Consider the following 15,641-nt stretch of genomic DNA (forward strand, 5'->3'; position numbering starts at 1 on the left):
GCAAATCTCATCTGTGTTTATATAGAAGGAAATGCTTAGCGGAAGAAATGCCGGAGATCAGTCAAGGTTTGTGACAGAAAGGAGAAGAATAAACAAAACGAGTGAAATTAAGAGGTGGAGAGAAAGAGAGTGATGGTTACCATACTCAATTAGTTTAGAAGCACGTTTATCCAGACATGGCTGCCTGTCCATGCCCCGACAAGCAAGCAAGCTTATCGTTCATTGCCCTTCCATTTCTAGGCAAAAGCTAGAAAGGCAAAGGTAATTAAAAAGACAACTTTTGAATACCAAGTGAAGCGAAACTCTCACTCCAATTAATTTTAGAAATGTCAAAAGCGCCACTCTCTCCCTCTCCCTTTGAGCATTTCTTTTTGTTACCCCAAAAACAGCACTCGCCATGTGATGTCAATGTGTATTTGGGTTTTTCTATTTAAATTCGTACTTGCACAACTCACACGTTGTGTTTGATTATTGTTGTAAACTTGAGAATACTGTTTTGGTGTGAATTTTCATATATATTTTATAATAATAAATATATGTTATGTTCTTCCCTATTGTCTCTATTTCTTCTTTTAATTTCTGATACATATTTTTAACCAATAAATTAGTAGACACTAGCATATATATAGCTTCATATCATTGCATCTTGAATAATCTCTACCTCATGTATCCATTAGTCAACCCTAATTGCTATTCAGAAATAAAGCATAACCACTCAAGGCATTAATTTTCCCAAATGTGATGAATGCAAGGTCTATATATAGTGATTGTTGAGATTTTTATTCAACTTGTCAAGTGGTCATCTGATCAGCCCAGTAATTTTACTATTTTACACTATTTTTTTACTATTTTAGAATCATCAACTTGGTTTCAGAATCTTGTTTTTTCTAAGAATTTGAATGAGCTAATTATCACCCTTCTTACAAGGATATATATATATATATATATATATATATATAGTCTTTATGTACAAGTAGATGACAATTGAAGAATTTTCTTACATTATATGCATGCATGCCCTAACACACTTTTTAATAATACATCTCGACAACTATAAAAGAGATTGTCAGTGCTAGCTAATGGTGTGAGGGCGTGTGTCTAGATGCATTGCAAGGTATTGTGCTACATCAATTTAGACCAAATTGCACTAAATTATAATCATTCATTGAGACCTCAAAACTCCACGATGTTGTAAAGGCAGACCAATTTATGATCCACGGCTTTCTTTTCATTTTGTGGTCGAAGCGCAGGAAGGATGCCATCATTCTCACCTTGATACAAAAGATTTCAACATACATTTATTTATTCAAGGTTGGAGATGGAATTTGCGTTTTTCAAGCTTTTTTTTTTTTTCTTAAAACAATATTCCTAATATTTTAAGTACATTTTCTGAGCCAGACTAAGCTTCTCTTTATCAAGTATCAGATATGGTAAATTCGGAATTTATATATTTATAACGAAAAAATATTTTCTGTGACCTTCTTGAATTATTTTTAAGTCCACTGAGATAATAATATATATGAGAATTAAACTCATTTATATCATCCAAAAAAAATACCAAGAAGTTAAAAAATCCAAACATTTGCATGCAAGATTGATGAAACAAGTTGTAATTGTGATATCTCATATTTCGTTAAATCTGATGTCTTTTTTTTTTTTTAGGGATTTGCACGAAACTTTTCTCCAAGAAATTTCGCCTCATAAAATGAAAAAAGAAATTCAACAACTTTTTTGGTGTAAAGAAGAAGATAAGGATCTAATTGATATGATGTTACAATCTAACCGAAGATATACGATTCTTATTGGAAGATTATTAGTGCTATCATCAGCATCAGTGTTATTTGGTATTTGTCTATGTCAACTACATAAACAATCAATTCAAATAGTTTTTTCCTAACAATTTCCCTTTTTAGCTCGCATAATTATTACAGTGCTCTTTGCTTTCTTAGTACTTATTGTTTTGGAATACAAGAGATAATAACATTTTAGAAAATTGATAAATATAAATAAAACTATCAATACATTTTTTTTTTTGATATATTGTGATTATTTTTATCGACAAAATTTTTCATTTATGTATCCATTGATAAATACTGATAAAAAAAATTACATCGGTGCATACCAAGAAAATAACATAGGATATTACAGTGATATTTAAAAGGGTAATTAGGTAAAATCAATTTCAAGATAATTTTTTTATTCAAAATATTTAAATTTTTATTTTTATTTACTAATAAATAATTGATTTGTATTATATAGATTGTATGATTTATGGTATGACGCACAAAAAAAAAACCAAAAAATATACGAAAATAAGAGAGCTTCCAGGCTGGAATGACTTGGCAATTTGAAAGGATTTCAGCCTGTTGTATGTCTCAGAGACTGTATGTGCGGAATACATTCAACACGTGATGTCTGCGCATTTCACTCGATGGTCATGGTTTGGTACAGATAATCAGAACCAGCGTGTTCATAGTTCCATTATCATGCACACTGGTGGCTCCATTCAATTTGTTTTGCATGCAAAGCGGATGATAAGATCTTTTTTATTACACCCATTTTTTATTAGTTGTTTTTTAAAACATATTTAGGTAACAACATATTTTTATTGCATGTTATGGTTCTTGGACACGAGCCAAGCTCGATGGAGCTTTTTGTTAAAACATATGTGGGGAGTGATGACCGCCAAAAAAGGTGCAACAATTTGTTGATAGCCGAGCTCAATACTTTATGGTATGTTGGTTTTTAATCATTTTTTAAGTTACTATTTTTTTGAATTTGATGAATTGATTTTCCTTTTCAGATTACATATAACAGCTGGTTGACATAGAGATATTAAGAAGATCCTTCGACTTATCTGGATATTGATCCAAATTTATGGTCAAAGGCAGGATTGTCCAATGGACCCGATAGAAATCGATGTACGGACTCTCTAACATTACGGCCGAGACTTGTGAACAACTCGTGGTGCTTTGACCGTTGGATGCTCGCAATCGATTCTGAGTATTCATACTCTAGATTTCACGATAATATCAGACCAATAGGTACATGATCAAACAACTCATCTAAATGATAAATATGAATAATTCACTGCTAATTATGAAGAGCTCCACCTATTAGTAATGAAGATGAGATCACACATAGGTGGTTCATGTGCACTCCCTAATTGGTCTCATGGTCCCGATGATGACCAACCTCTTCATCTTTTTTCAGCGCCGCATCTATTTTAGATTTATTATTTTTTAACATACAAATATTTAAATTTATAATAAATATTTTATTTTTATACTAATTTATTTTATTTTAATTATTTTTCTACTTTTGTTCAATATATTTTTTATAAAATATATTTTTAAAATATTACCAACAAGGTTACTGGCGGCACAACTTCGTCAGTATATTCTAAAGAGATGTGAAAACATTATTGCAAATACCACTATTATTGATGGGGTTACCGAAGAAACTAGATAGTTGGTATATTCCAAAGAGTTGGAAAAGAATTACTGCAAATAACACCGCTACTATTAACACACTGAAGGAATTACAAATAGTATTCTATTAGTGATATGTTATATTTATCAATAGATATACTGATGGAATAAAGCGAGTATTTTTTTTAACCCACTTTATTTGTTTATAAATTTATCGATATATTTATTATCGACAGTCTATAAATTACCGATAAATTTTTTTCCTACATGCTATTTTTATTTGTGAATCCATCGGTAACATACATAATGACGAGCTGAAAGTGTAAACATCGATAAAAATTTCTGTCAATAAAAATATTAAATCTGGTAGTGAAAGAACATGTTTTCATAAACTTTATGTTTAAAAATACAAAAAATCAATTCACTTCAAAATTATTTCAAAATTAAATTTATTTTATATTTTTATATCTTTTTGTGTATGTCATCTTTTATCATAGAATATTAATCAAACACGATCTTTGAAAACAATATAATGATGCCGAATCCGTGAGATCACTAGAATTTCTCCTTTTCTTTTTCATATTGTTTCAAAAGGATTTAACTGGAGAATCAATGAATAATTCATACGGAACAAACATATTAATTACCAAGAAAGATTACCTCATAAAAGTTCAAAAGGAAAAAACCAATGATGATATGGCCCTCTCCCCTATTTTGAAAGGGAAAGAAAGAAAGAAAAAAAGTAGCATCTTAGGAGAAAAGTGCTTCTTAGCACGCAATAAATATTGTCTCTCTTTTTTTTTAATCTACGAGGAGAATAAGATTGTTTTTTATATGATTATTTATAAAACCCGAGAAAAAAAGGGGAAAAAAAACATAATTCAAGACTCCACTCGCTTCAAAATCCTCTTGAAGTTCAAACCCATGAAAGACAAAATACATTTCAATATTAAATATATATTGCTGCAAATTTTATTATCTCTTTAATCTTTTGGGTAAAAAATTAAAAAATAATTTTATCACCTCTTCGTGTGTGTGTAGTTTTATTAATTTATTAATTTATTTTTGTTCTCTTATCACACAATTTGCTTTGCTATTTGTAATGCTCTCAAATCCACGAGCCACGCACACCCCTTTACAATAGAATATAACCTCCATGCTCTCCTCTTTTATAATCCTTATCTTTGATCTCCAACTCCCATTCTTCCATTATCTCCTCTCCCATTACCTTTTGCTTCCTCTCTCAGACCCCCACTTCTCATTTTTCTTCTTCTTTTTCACACACCAACTTGCCATTAATCCTTAGCTAGCTATCCATATCTAGCCTTTTGCTACTTCCTGTGCTATACATAGAAAAATATTGATCCACAATATGGCTCTTGAAACCTGGCTAATAAAGGTAAAAACAGTAATATCTCATAGTTTTGATTCAGTCATAACCTCCACTCCAATCCCAAAACCATCAAAGAAATCTTCAGTTGGAGTATTAGCTTTTGAAATTGCAGGTCTTATGTCAAAGCTTTTCCATCTTTGGCAATCTCTTTCAGACAAGAACATAATTCGGGTGCGAAACGATTCCGTCTCTCTTGACGGAGTACACAAGATAGTCTCCAATGATGAATCTTTCCTTCTCGGCCTCGCGTGTGCAGAAATGGCTGAGAACCTTAGACTCGTCGCTAAATCTGTTTCGAGGTTGAGCAAGAGGTGTGGGGACACAAGTTTGCGTGGTTTCGAACATTTGTTCGATGAGTTTGCCAACTTGGGGCATGATACTAATTGTTGGGTCTTGAGTTGGAAAGACATGGAAGCTAAAACCAAGAAGTTGGACAGGTACGTGACCGTCACGGCGACGCTGTATAAAGAGATAGAGGAGCTGTCTGTACTGGAGAATGGATTAAGGAAAGCTTTACAGTGTGGTGAACTTGAAGGAACAACAAAAGAACAAAAAGTTTTGGATCTTCAACAAAAGATATTCTGGCAGAGACAGGAGGTGAAGTATCTAAAAGACAGATCTCTTTGGAATAGAAGCTTTGATACTGCTGTTCTGATTCTTGCTAAGTCCATTTTCACTATCTTAGCACGGATCAAGCTGGTTTTTGGCATAGCACACGGCTATCCAACTTCCCTGCCTCGCTGTCTCTCAGCTTCTGCAACAGTGCATCCAACCGAAAACCCTACAACTTGTAACTTTGTGTCAGGGCCATTGAAGATCTCAAAACTTGAAGGAAATAAAGATTTCAGTACTGGTTTTTTCGAGACGAATTCAAAGCTTCTAAATCCACCGGCAACTACTCTGGGCGCGGCAGCTTTAGCCCTACACTATGCAAATTTGATTATAATACTGGAAAAGATGATAAAGTCACCACAACTTGTTGGTATTGATGCAAGAGATGATCTTTACGCGATGTTACCAAATAGTATAAGGTCGTTACTGAGGGCTAGACTGAAAGGAGTAGGGTTTTCGGCTAGTGATCCAGTTCTTGCAGGAGAATGGAGGGATGCTTTAGGGAGGATATTGGGGTGGTTATCACCATTAGCACATAATATGATCAAGTGGCAAAGTGAAAGGAGCTTTGAGCAACAAAATCTAGTGCCAAAAACCAATGTGTTTCTTCTGCAAACATTGTTTTTTGCAAATAAAGAGAAGACTGAAGCTGCCATTACAGAACTTTTGGTGGGCTTGAATTACATTTGGAGGTTCGAAAGGGAGATGACTGCTAAGGCCTTGTTTGAATGTGCCAACTTCAATGGGTTCTTGAATCCTCAGAATTCCAGCTAGGAAGATGGTTTCTTTTTCTTTTTCTTTCTCTTGGTTTTAGTTTTGGTTTCAATCTAAACTTCATCATGTTTTTGATCTTAGACTGAACTGAGTGTCAGATCTTTGAGGGTTTGTTCTCCTTCTGACCCTGATCTGCATATGTCAAATATAGATATATATGTATGTACATGATTTGATCATCTGAGTAATCTTTCAAACAATGCATGCTTTTGGCTTGAAATATCTCATGTGGAAATATTCCTTTAATCTTCCATTAATTGATCATTCAGCAGCATAATTTGATCAAGATTCGGTTTCAAGATAATTTATGTTGTGGTTGCTAATTATATACAAGATTTTTATCCATTTCCAACTAATAAATACTCTCTGATCATATGAAGTCACAGACTAACTTACACAAAGAAGCAGTTGGCTAGCCATTATCAATGGGCCCTTCAAAGAAACATTTGAGATCACAGTAGTAGCCAGCTAATAGTAATTTAGTCTTTATCATAGTGGAATCTTTTCAATACTGTTACACTAATTTATCAATGATGAATTAGGAGACAATCACTAGAGACTAGACACCAATTCCGGCTACGCATGTGAAGAGATAACATGTTCATTTTGACTTTAATTTATTGAATTTTTTTATCTTTTGTTTGTTACGATAATTTTAAGTAAAATAAATTTAAAAAAATATAAATCATTGTTTTTTTTTTAATAAAAGTTTCAAGAGGGGATTAATGGGGTAGATAAGTTTGTTAATCAAGAGGGGATTTCTTTTCCTAACATTGTGTACGTAAGAGGAATCACCTTCCTAGTTATGTGATATTCTCCAGGAGAATAAGAGCATTAAACACAAAAATGATGCAACAAAATTCCAAAGGATTTGTGCCAATCAGGCACAAGTTATTCGAATATTGGATGTTGCAGTGCTGGGTGTCTCTTGGCAAGCTCGAGCATTGCTAGGAGGACTACTAGTTCATTTTTTAGCATATCCTACGGGAATTAGAACAGGGACAAATCCCATCCTCGCAATCCACTATGTTTCATATCTTCTTGTTCTCGATTTGTTTATAATTTTTCACTTGCTCTTACAGCTCATGGCTTCACTGGTGTCTTGGTTTTTTTTTTTTTTGGTGAAACAATGGTGCCTTGTTAGGACACAAGTTTCTCGTAAAAGCTCCCACCTTTGTTTCCCTCTAGGGCCCTCATGACCGTCCTTGATCTCCTTCACTATTCAATGAGAGTCTTAATATCCTTTTGTCCCACCTCATATGCTCTCTTTTCAAGTTCTATATCTCCTTAAATGCTTTGCCTTTTGGTTAATCAAATTCTAAAAATGTAATTTGTCCCTTTTCTAAACAACAAGAGATCATACGGGTCATGACTCGAATTCTGAATCCATAACCGGCAATACAGAAATGATGTCGTAAAAACATTTTATCTATGCTAAGTTTCATAACGTACATATAATCATAAAATAAATTATATAAAGATTTTTTGGCGTAAAAATTGTATGATAATCTTGGAAACGCTTAGGCCTGTCTAGTGGACCAGATCCAAGAACAATGTGTTGTGGTCCAAGGCTAAGCATGGAGCCCTTGAGCCTGTAGTGGCACCATGGACCCAACTGATTACATGGTCTTCCCTTAAAAACCTTTGCAACCTAGTCCGTCCAAGATGAGCCAGCTAGATACATCTAACTAGACTGGGGTACTTTTACAATGTTCGCCAGAACATGAGTCAGAAATTAATGAGATTGTGCAAGAATTTGACAGGAACAAACACATGGTGGCTAGCTGTAACTAGACTCTTGATAGACCTTATGGCCCGTTTAAGTAGTTCTCCAAGCTACTAGATAATAGCGTCAGAAATTCTAAGGGTTGAAACTTAATCGGCAGAGTTCTGAAGACATGGTATCCCCAACAACTATCCAATTCTCATTTGGCTCCAAAAAAGGGACAATTCTCAATTGAATCAATGTTCTTGTCTTTACTTCTATCCATAATCTCAATCCGGCGAAGATGGCAGAGTTCTGAAGAAATTCGGACGTAAATCGACTAATATTTTGAGATGAGGAGGCACGCATTTGGAGAGGGAAAGGAGAAGAAGAGAGGTTAGGGTTAGGGTTAACCATGATTATACTTTTCAAAGGGAATTCTTAATTCTTAATATGATTAATGTATTCATGCTATTAGAATAATATCCTAGGAATCCTTAAACCTTCAAGAAAGAGAGAATCGAGAAGCCATATTGCCATTTCTCTTGGAAGAAAGCCCAGAATTATTGCCAAGTAGAAAATTGGTGGTTGCTGATCTTGGTACAGTGAGTTTAAACTATAAATCATAAAAGATTACTCAGGAGATAATACCAATTCGAAACTTTTACTATCAAATCAAGCAATAAAAGATAATACAAATCACATATAACTTTGTTGTATGCATGAAGAAGACAGATTCAAGAAATCTTTATGATCCTTCATGCTCTAGAACCAAGTTTATCATCCACAACAAGTGGATTTTGCTTAGCTAAATTTTGTCGACCAAGAGTCTGAAATCGAACGTGCATGGGTGCTCTTCAACATGTCTATGCATCCCACAAATGATCTTCCCGCATCAGCAATTGAACCCTGTCAAGCCAACTTTCTCGTTGCAGCATTCGCATCGAATATTCCTAGTTGAACTCGAAGCAGCCGTGTTAGTTGTTGATCTCGTTTCATCGCTAGCAACAGCTGGGCTCTTATAATCAGCTGATGGGTGATGACAGGTTCAGAGAGTTTATTAGCGGAGTTAGCGGTTACCTCTTCTTTGAGGTAGTCTTCGTAACACTTTGAACACGGATTTTTGTTCTCTTGAGAACCAAAGAAATCGCAACCCTTAGCACACAAAGGAGGGGGTTGAGCTGTTTGTCGAGGCCATCTTTCTTGATGTTATTGTTAGCTTCTTCAAGAACTAGAGAGATTCTGATTTCTTGGACAGGAAAAGGTTGGGAAGTTTCTATGTTTCGAGTTTAATGCAAGGAGGCCATCCTTATTTTATCCATGATGGGCAGCCCATTGATGGCCTAAGTTGTTGAATTGGGCCACTTCAAAGAGCTATTTCGGTAAGAACTTCAACGAGACCATTAGAGTAGTGAGTGGAGAGAGCAGGTAAGCCTAATCTACTACTTGAAAAAGAATGGTGCAGTTGGCTTGCGAAGTTTAGATGGGAACTCGACTAACCCACTTCATTTAACGATATAAATGCATGAACAAGGCCAGCTCAAGGTGCAATGGGCGAGGGATAATAGCTTTTTACTTCAAAATGGCTGGTTTAGAAGTCATAGACTCCTCGAGGAAAAAACACATTAGGCAACCACCATCAGTGCCATTTCTCTGGGAAGTAAGGCCCGGAGTAGCAAAAAGAGACTGGAAACCTGAGGTTTCTTCGGTTACCCCAGTTCAACTGCCTCCTGTCAAGCTCATCGCCTCAGTGCCCTTCAACTGGGAGGAAAAGCCTGGGAAACCTCTATCCTGTTTCTCACAATCACCAGAATCAGCATTTATAACCCCACAGGCAAATCTCCTTGCTTTACCATGGCATGTCACGTGCTCTCAAGGTGATGACAATCACAAGCACGAGGATGGTGATTCTGGTGAGGAGATTCTTGGAGATGAACAAGTAATGTTTAACTCAGATCTTGAATCATTCAGTTTCGAGACAGATGAATCGTTTAGTTCAGCACCGTCTCTCTTGGCTAATTGCTTGGTTTCATCGGTGGCAATTTCTGCTGCTGTTCCGGTGCAAACAACATCTCCAACAGATGATAGCAATGGCCAGCAGGAATCCGGCGTATCGAGTCTGTGCAACTGGCGTATCAAGTCAACTTCTGAAACTGATAGTAGAATTCTATCAGTTGGCCCATCATCGCCAACTTCTGAAACTGATAGTAGCACAAGCAGCTATGCAACTGGCGTATCAAGTCTTGAGGGGGCTGCTTTCTTGGAATGTCTCTTTCCATTATATACACCCAAATCTGGTTTTCTAGGAAAGGCTTCCCATCCCAGAAAGCAATCTTTTACTCCGGAGCTAAACAGCAGAGATTTTGATTGTGAACGTAATAGCAGTGTCATGATAAGGAGACCACTAACGCTTGGTGAACTGATAATGATGAGCCGAAGGAGGAGTTGTCAGAGGAAAGCTGTTCAAATGAGAAAACAGAATCCATCAATGGTAAATGTCCAATTCTTGCTCCTTCTGTCACTGTCTTTTATTCCTAGAAGTCTAAAACCATTTTTGGATATCAGACTACCGATAGTGATAAACAACTAGAAGTCAGAAGGATATAGAAGTGAAAGCTATTAAAATCATAAGAACACAAATACTTTAAATCATCTCCTTCTGCAATATCATTGAATAAATAACAGGTTACATTTTCAAGTGATCTGCTATTTTCAACAAAAGATTTAAGTAACTTTACTCTTGCCTGTTTGCAACTGTGGCAGAAATTTATGGACAAGAAAGCTTTTGGATGCTGCATCTTTGGAACTAGCATCAATATGATTGAAGGACTGCAGAGGAAGATGCGCCAACCAAGACTGAAAATAATATAGGGCATTTGTCACTATGAACCACCCCAAGTTCATTTCTTTGATCAGTCCTTTTTCAAATCGTTCTAGCTTTCCACTTCCAGGCAAATATGTAAACAATTTACAGCATTCGGAATGTAACCCAATCTTGAAAATTGCCAGAACTCCCAAGATATCAAATTGGAATTTTCCATTGACTTGCTTGCTCTGCCATTGAAAGCAGTGAATAGTGATTGCAAACATAGCAACACCATCAACCATGAAAGAAACAAAATTGGGTGCCAAAAAATCATTGAATTTCAACTAAGAGATTTACAAGTTTATGCCACCTTGCGGATTCGTTTCATGACCACAGGGATATCTTCTAGAGCTAAGGTAGTGAAACAACACCGGAACCATCCTGGTTCTATGCAATGACAAGCTGAGCCAGGCGTTACATTGACCTTAGCAATATTCAAAAGCTTATCCCATAGCTCAAGTTCCCCTTTCTCGCCGAAAGAAGGGATTAGTCCACTCATATTAGCCCAGCAGTAGAAACCAGCACTGCTTTCTATGCACTGGATTCCCAGTTGTTTGAGACCATCAACAAAAGAATAATGCAATTCCTGTATCCTCTGCTTGTTAGTCTTGATGAATTCTTCAATGAATTTAGTGTCTGACAGCATTGAAATCAGCAACCTCTGGCTTGGAGCAGAAATAGAAGAAAATCTAGTTAACCGTTTGGCAGCAGCCAAAACATTTTCGTTGTATGAATAGATAACCCCAACCCTAAATCCTGGAAGACAGAGGTCTTTTGACAACCCATATATTATATGAACCCTGTTCTTATCAAATTCTTCTTTCTCAAGAATTTCTGCCACGCTCACAAACTCCATATTTCCATACACAGACCCAGCGAATATCTCATCAGAGATAATGTGGATGTTCTTCTCTTGGGCAAAGTCTAATATATTATAGAGGGTTTGCCATGGAAGTATATTGCCAACAGGATTTGAGGGATTTGAAATCAGAATCCCACGTACTTTTACTCCTCGTTTTCTAGCCTGGTTGTATGCCTGTTCGAGAGCAGTAACACTTAATAAGAAGTTGTCAGCACTGCGGCAGTGAACAGGTATTAGCTCCACTCCTGTTCGCAATCTAACATCCCTGTCAAATCTGCAAGTTTTCTTATAATCAACTCCAAGAGCAAATTTCCATAATAAAACTTAAATACAAAATTACAATTCACTTCACACTTGGTGACTAATAATCAAAAGTTGCACTAGGAGCTATAAAATTACCCGGGATAATAAGGCGTTGGAATAAGAAATGCATTTCCATGGTCTGCCAGGCAGAAGCATAGTATCTCAATTGCAGGAGTGGCACCTGCAGTCAATACTATTTGTGAGGGGTCAAATGATACCACTTTTTCCATCACCTGTGATGAGGGGTCAAATGAAACCACTTTTCCCATCACCTGAGACATGAAACCTGCCACGGCCTGCAAATAACTGAAGCAACTAAATAGAATAACAAACAACTAAAACCACACCAGAGACTCAATTCCATTACATGGCTAACCAGTTGTCTTCGAATACAGCTAAATTAACTTCCCATACAACTCTCAGTTCCAAACCTTAAACTTAGCTCGCATTTTATGTTACTCTCAAAAACACCAAATTAACACTGCATTCACTAAAAAGACAGCCTTTCAACTTAAACATAGAAGTTAGTTAAATACAACAACCCAATTTTCAAATAGTCACAATCATCATAAAAAAAAAAAAGTAACAAAGACTGTTAACTTTACCACTTTCAACTCCATTAATCCATCAGATGGCTGATACGCCGCGATCCCATTAATACTCAAATGCTCACCGTCCCTTCCCACCATTGCTTCCCTCACATTCTCCACCATCCATTTCTCTATCAAATCGAAACACAACTAAAAACACCAAAAAAAAAACCCAATTAAACAAAATTTAAAATAAATAAATAACAGAACTTTATTAAAAACCGAACTCTTTGTCTTTCACTCACTCTATTCTCTGATAATCCAAGTTGAATGATCCCATCCGGGTTACGGGCTTTCTCATATGGATCATCCGAAACCTTCTCCAACCCAATATAATAAGGCGAATCATTCCCTCTTACAATCAAACTAGCCCTGCCGGATACACTCACCGGACCAAACGACCCCACCCGGCCAAGAAAACTCGACCTGGATGACGTCCTCGCAATCTCTGCGAGGTTGGGCGATGAACTGGACGGCGACGGAGGATTCAATGGAGTGTTTGAACTGTTACCACGGTTTCGTTTAATGTAAAGTTGAAAGAAGTAAAAAAGAGCACAAGGTATCAAGGTACCTAGTATTAGGCCTCCCCTACCTTGAACTATGCCTTGTAATGGCACTATGAGTCTCATTCCGGTGGATTTTTTGTCGAGTCGGGTTGGTGTGTTGTTCGTGGAGTGTTAGAGGTTGGGTCATGTGGGTTTGGTGGGTTGACCCGCCTGAAGATTTGGTGCCGAGGTTGTCGGGAGAGGGAGAGAAGACTGGTTTTTTTTTTTTTTTTTTTTTTTTTGAGTGTTGTGTTGTGTGGGTGGTGGAGTTGTGAGGGAGAGGGAAAGATTGGATTTTGTGTTGGTGGCTTATAATTTTGGAGGTTGGATTTTAGGTTTTGGCATTTTGAGTTTTGTATTTGCACAATATCTTCTTCATGCCTAATGAGTGTTTGCTATGTAATTACTCTATTATGCCAAAACAAGTGGGAAACTTCATCTACCTTTATTTTTATTTGAGCATGAAAGTTTTTTTTTTCTTTTTAATTTCATCATTTTAAAACATGTTTGGATTTTTTAAAAAAAAATTTAATTTTAAGATTTTAATAAACTTTTATGTCTGGAATCATTTTAAACCGAAATAATTGAATTTCAAGTGGAATTTAATCTCTAAAATTAGAACAAAAATAAATCAAAAATCAACCTCTCTTATATACTTATACTAAAAATAAAAAATTAATATTAGAACTACTTTTCTCAAAATAAAATCTACACATCTTTTTTTAGAGATTTTTAAATGAAAAAAAAATAAAAGTGAAGAGGGTAATATAAAACATAAAATGAATTAAATTCCATCTCTTTCAAACATATATATTTGACTTATTTATCAACTAAATTTAAATTCAAAGCTACAATTGAATTCAATTGTAGTAAAGAATTGGTTCAAGTAACATGTTGTAATCTAATTAAATAAAATTAGGTTTGGATGTATAGTCAAAGTATCAAATTAAACATTAAAGGCTACAAAGTAAAACATGGAGAAAATATATTGTTCACTCAAATTTCAAAATAATTTTTGTTTTAGTACAAAAAATTATTTTGTTTGTTTTTTAATCCATGAACTAGAGAGATAAAAAAGAAACTATTTGAAAAACAATAAAAAAGAAATATTATTATCATAATTCAACAATCAAATTGATCGCAATTGGTATCAAAAGATTTTATTGGATGATAAGGGTTTTTCTCTCTCTCTCTCTCTGAACAGATTAGGAATTGGTAGATAGGGTTTAGTTTTTGATTTATATGTTTTTAATTGGTGTTATGAACAGATAATTGAAGGCAAATGAGTGATGGTGAGCCATGGAGAAAAATAAGATGCTTTCGTGAGCTTGGAGGAAAGATGGGTAGGAGTGAAATGGAAGGCTTAAAATACCTCCCTTTCTTGCATTATTATAAAAAGCCAACTATATTACTTTTTTTCTTTTATTCAATGATAAAATAAGATTCAAACCTTAATCTATAATTTAGAACGGTTAAATAACTTCTGTTTACAGCTTCGTACACATCTTGAAATAATTAATTAAATGTTGCTGATATTTTTTTTTTACGATAACAAATATAATCTTGAATTTAGAATCTCATATAGAGAAAATAGCTCATAAATAAAGATAGAAATACAAAGAAAATACATTATTACAGAAAAAAGTGTGGTATATGCTTGTCAACAATCACAATTGTACTCATTGTTCAAAAAAAAAAAAAAAAGAGGAAGAAAAGAAGAATTAATGACTTTATCAACATAGGAAAGTGCCCTTGGACGAGCAATCTGCTTGGGCCTCGTCGCACTTCACAACCCACATCACCAGCAGCTGTTCATTGGGTTTCTTGGCATCTATTTCTTAAAAATAATTTAAATTTTTTAAAAATAAATCATTACTCATTGACCATGTGTTGGTTAGGTAAAGCTTGGATTGATCGGGTCAATCAAGATTTTTAACTGATTTGGCTGAATTTTTTTATATTTTTATTTTTCTTTAACTCAAATTGGTTTAAGTTTGAGGTCAATTCATTTGTTGTCCAGGTTTTAAAACAATGATATATTTATAAGAGCAAAAATAACAAATAACAAAGATTTAGTAGTAAATGAAAGTAAGTTGCAGCACCATCTTTTGCAAAAATATGTGAAATGAAAAATGGAAGAAAAGGGAAAGAAGATGACTAAAGGAGGCAGAAGACAGGAAGAATGTTTAATTTTTCTTTGCTCTTTAAATTGCCCTCTGAACGGCCCACTCATCATGTTCCCTGTGAAGTACAAGCTCATCTCCATGATTGCTTCATCATATATATATAGTACATATATTGTCTCTCGGACTGATATGAGTGAAAAAATTAAAAAAATTAATTAAATTTAAAAAGATAAAAAAAAGTTACTAAAAAAATCAAATTATATAAAAAAAAATCAATTAAATCAATTAAAATTTAAAAAAATTGATGAATTTAGTTTCAGTTTTATAATTCTAAAACAAAAAAAACCAAATAGAACCGAAAAAAAAAAAAAATCAAGCCAAAACCAGAAAAACCAAGTCAAACCAAGCCAAATAAAAAAAAAATAAGTTAAACC

At 34.8% G+C, this 15,641-nt stretch overlaps 3 protein-coding genes across 3 annotated transcripts; 2 read left to right on the forward strand and 1 right to left on the reverse strand.

Annotated features, from left to right (window-relative positions):
- Window positions 1-4,595: 4,595 nt before the first annotated feature.
- Window positions 4,596-6,430, forward strand: LOC118056362 (protein PSK SIMULATOR 3). Its single transcript, XM_035068542.2, has one exon. It carries the CDS (start codon window positions 4,804-4,806, stop codon window positions 6,208-6,210), a length of 1,407 nt encoding a protein of 468 aa, XP_034924433.1. The 5' UTR covers window positions 4,596-4,803; the 3' UTR covers window positions 6,211-6,430.
- Window positions 6,431-9,462: 3,032 nt separating this feature from the next.
- Window positions 9,463-10,786, forward strand: LOC118056364 (uncharacterized). The gene is made up of 2 exons (XM_035068545.2): window positions 9,463-10,406; window positions 10,679-10,786. The coding sequence occupies exons 1-2, from the start codon at window positions 9,498-9,500 to the stop codon at window positions 10,784-10,786; spliced, it is 1,017 nt and encodes a 338-aa protein (XP_034924436.1). The 5' UTR covers window positions 9,463-9,497.
- On the reverse strand, window positions 10,518-13,499 carry LOC118056363 (probable aminotransferase ACS12). Its single transcript, XM_035068543.2, has 4 exons — window positions 12,782-13,499; window positions 12,552-12,686; window positions 12,043-12,242; window positions 10,518-11,917 (listed from the first exon to the last, which is right to left on the reverse strand). The coding sequence occupies exons 1-4, from the start codon at window positions 13,163-13,165 to the stop codon at window positions 11,083-11,085; spliced, it is 1,554 nt and encodes a 517-aa protein (XP_034924434.1). The 5' UTR covers window positions 13,166-13,499; the 3' UTR covers window positions 10,518-11,082.
- Between the last annotated feature and the right edge of the window lie 2,142 nt (window positions 13,500-15,641).

Source organism: Populus alba, chromosome 15, assembly GCF_005239225.2.
Source record: "Populus alba chromosome 15, ASM523922v2, whole genome shotgun sequence".
Taxonomy (NCBI): domain Eukaryota; kingdom Viridiplantae; phylum Streptophyta; class Magnoliopsida; order Malpighiales; family Salicaceae; genus Populus; species Populus alba.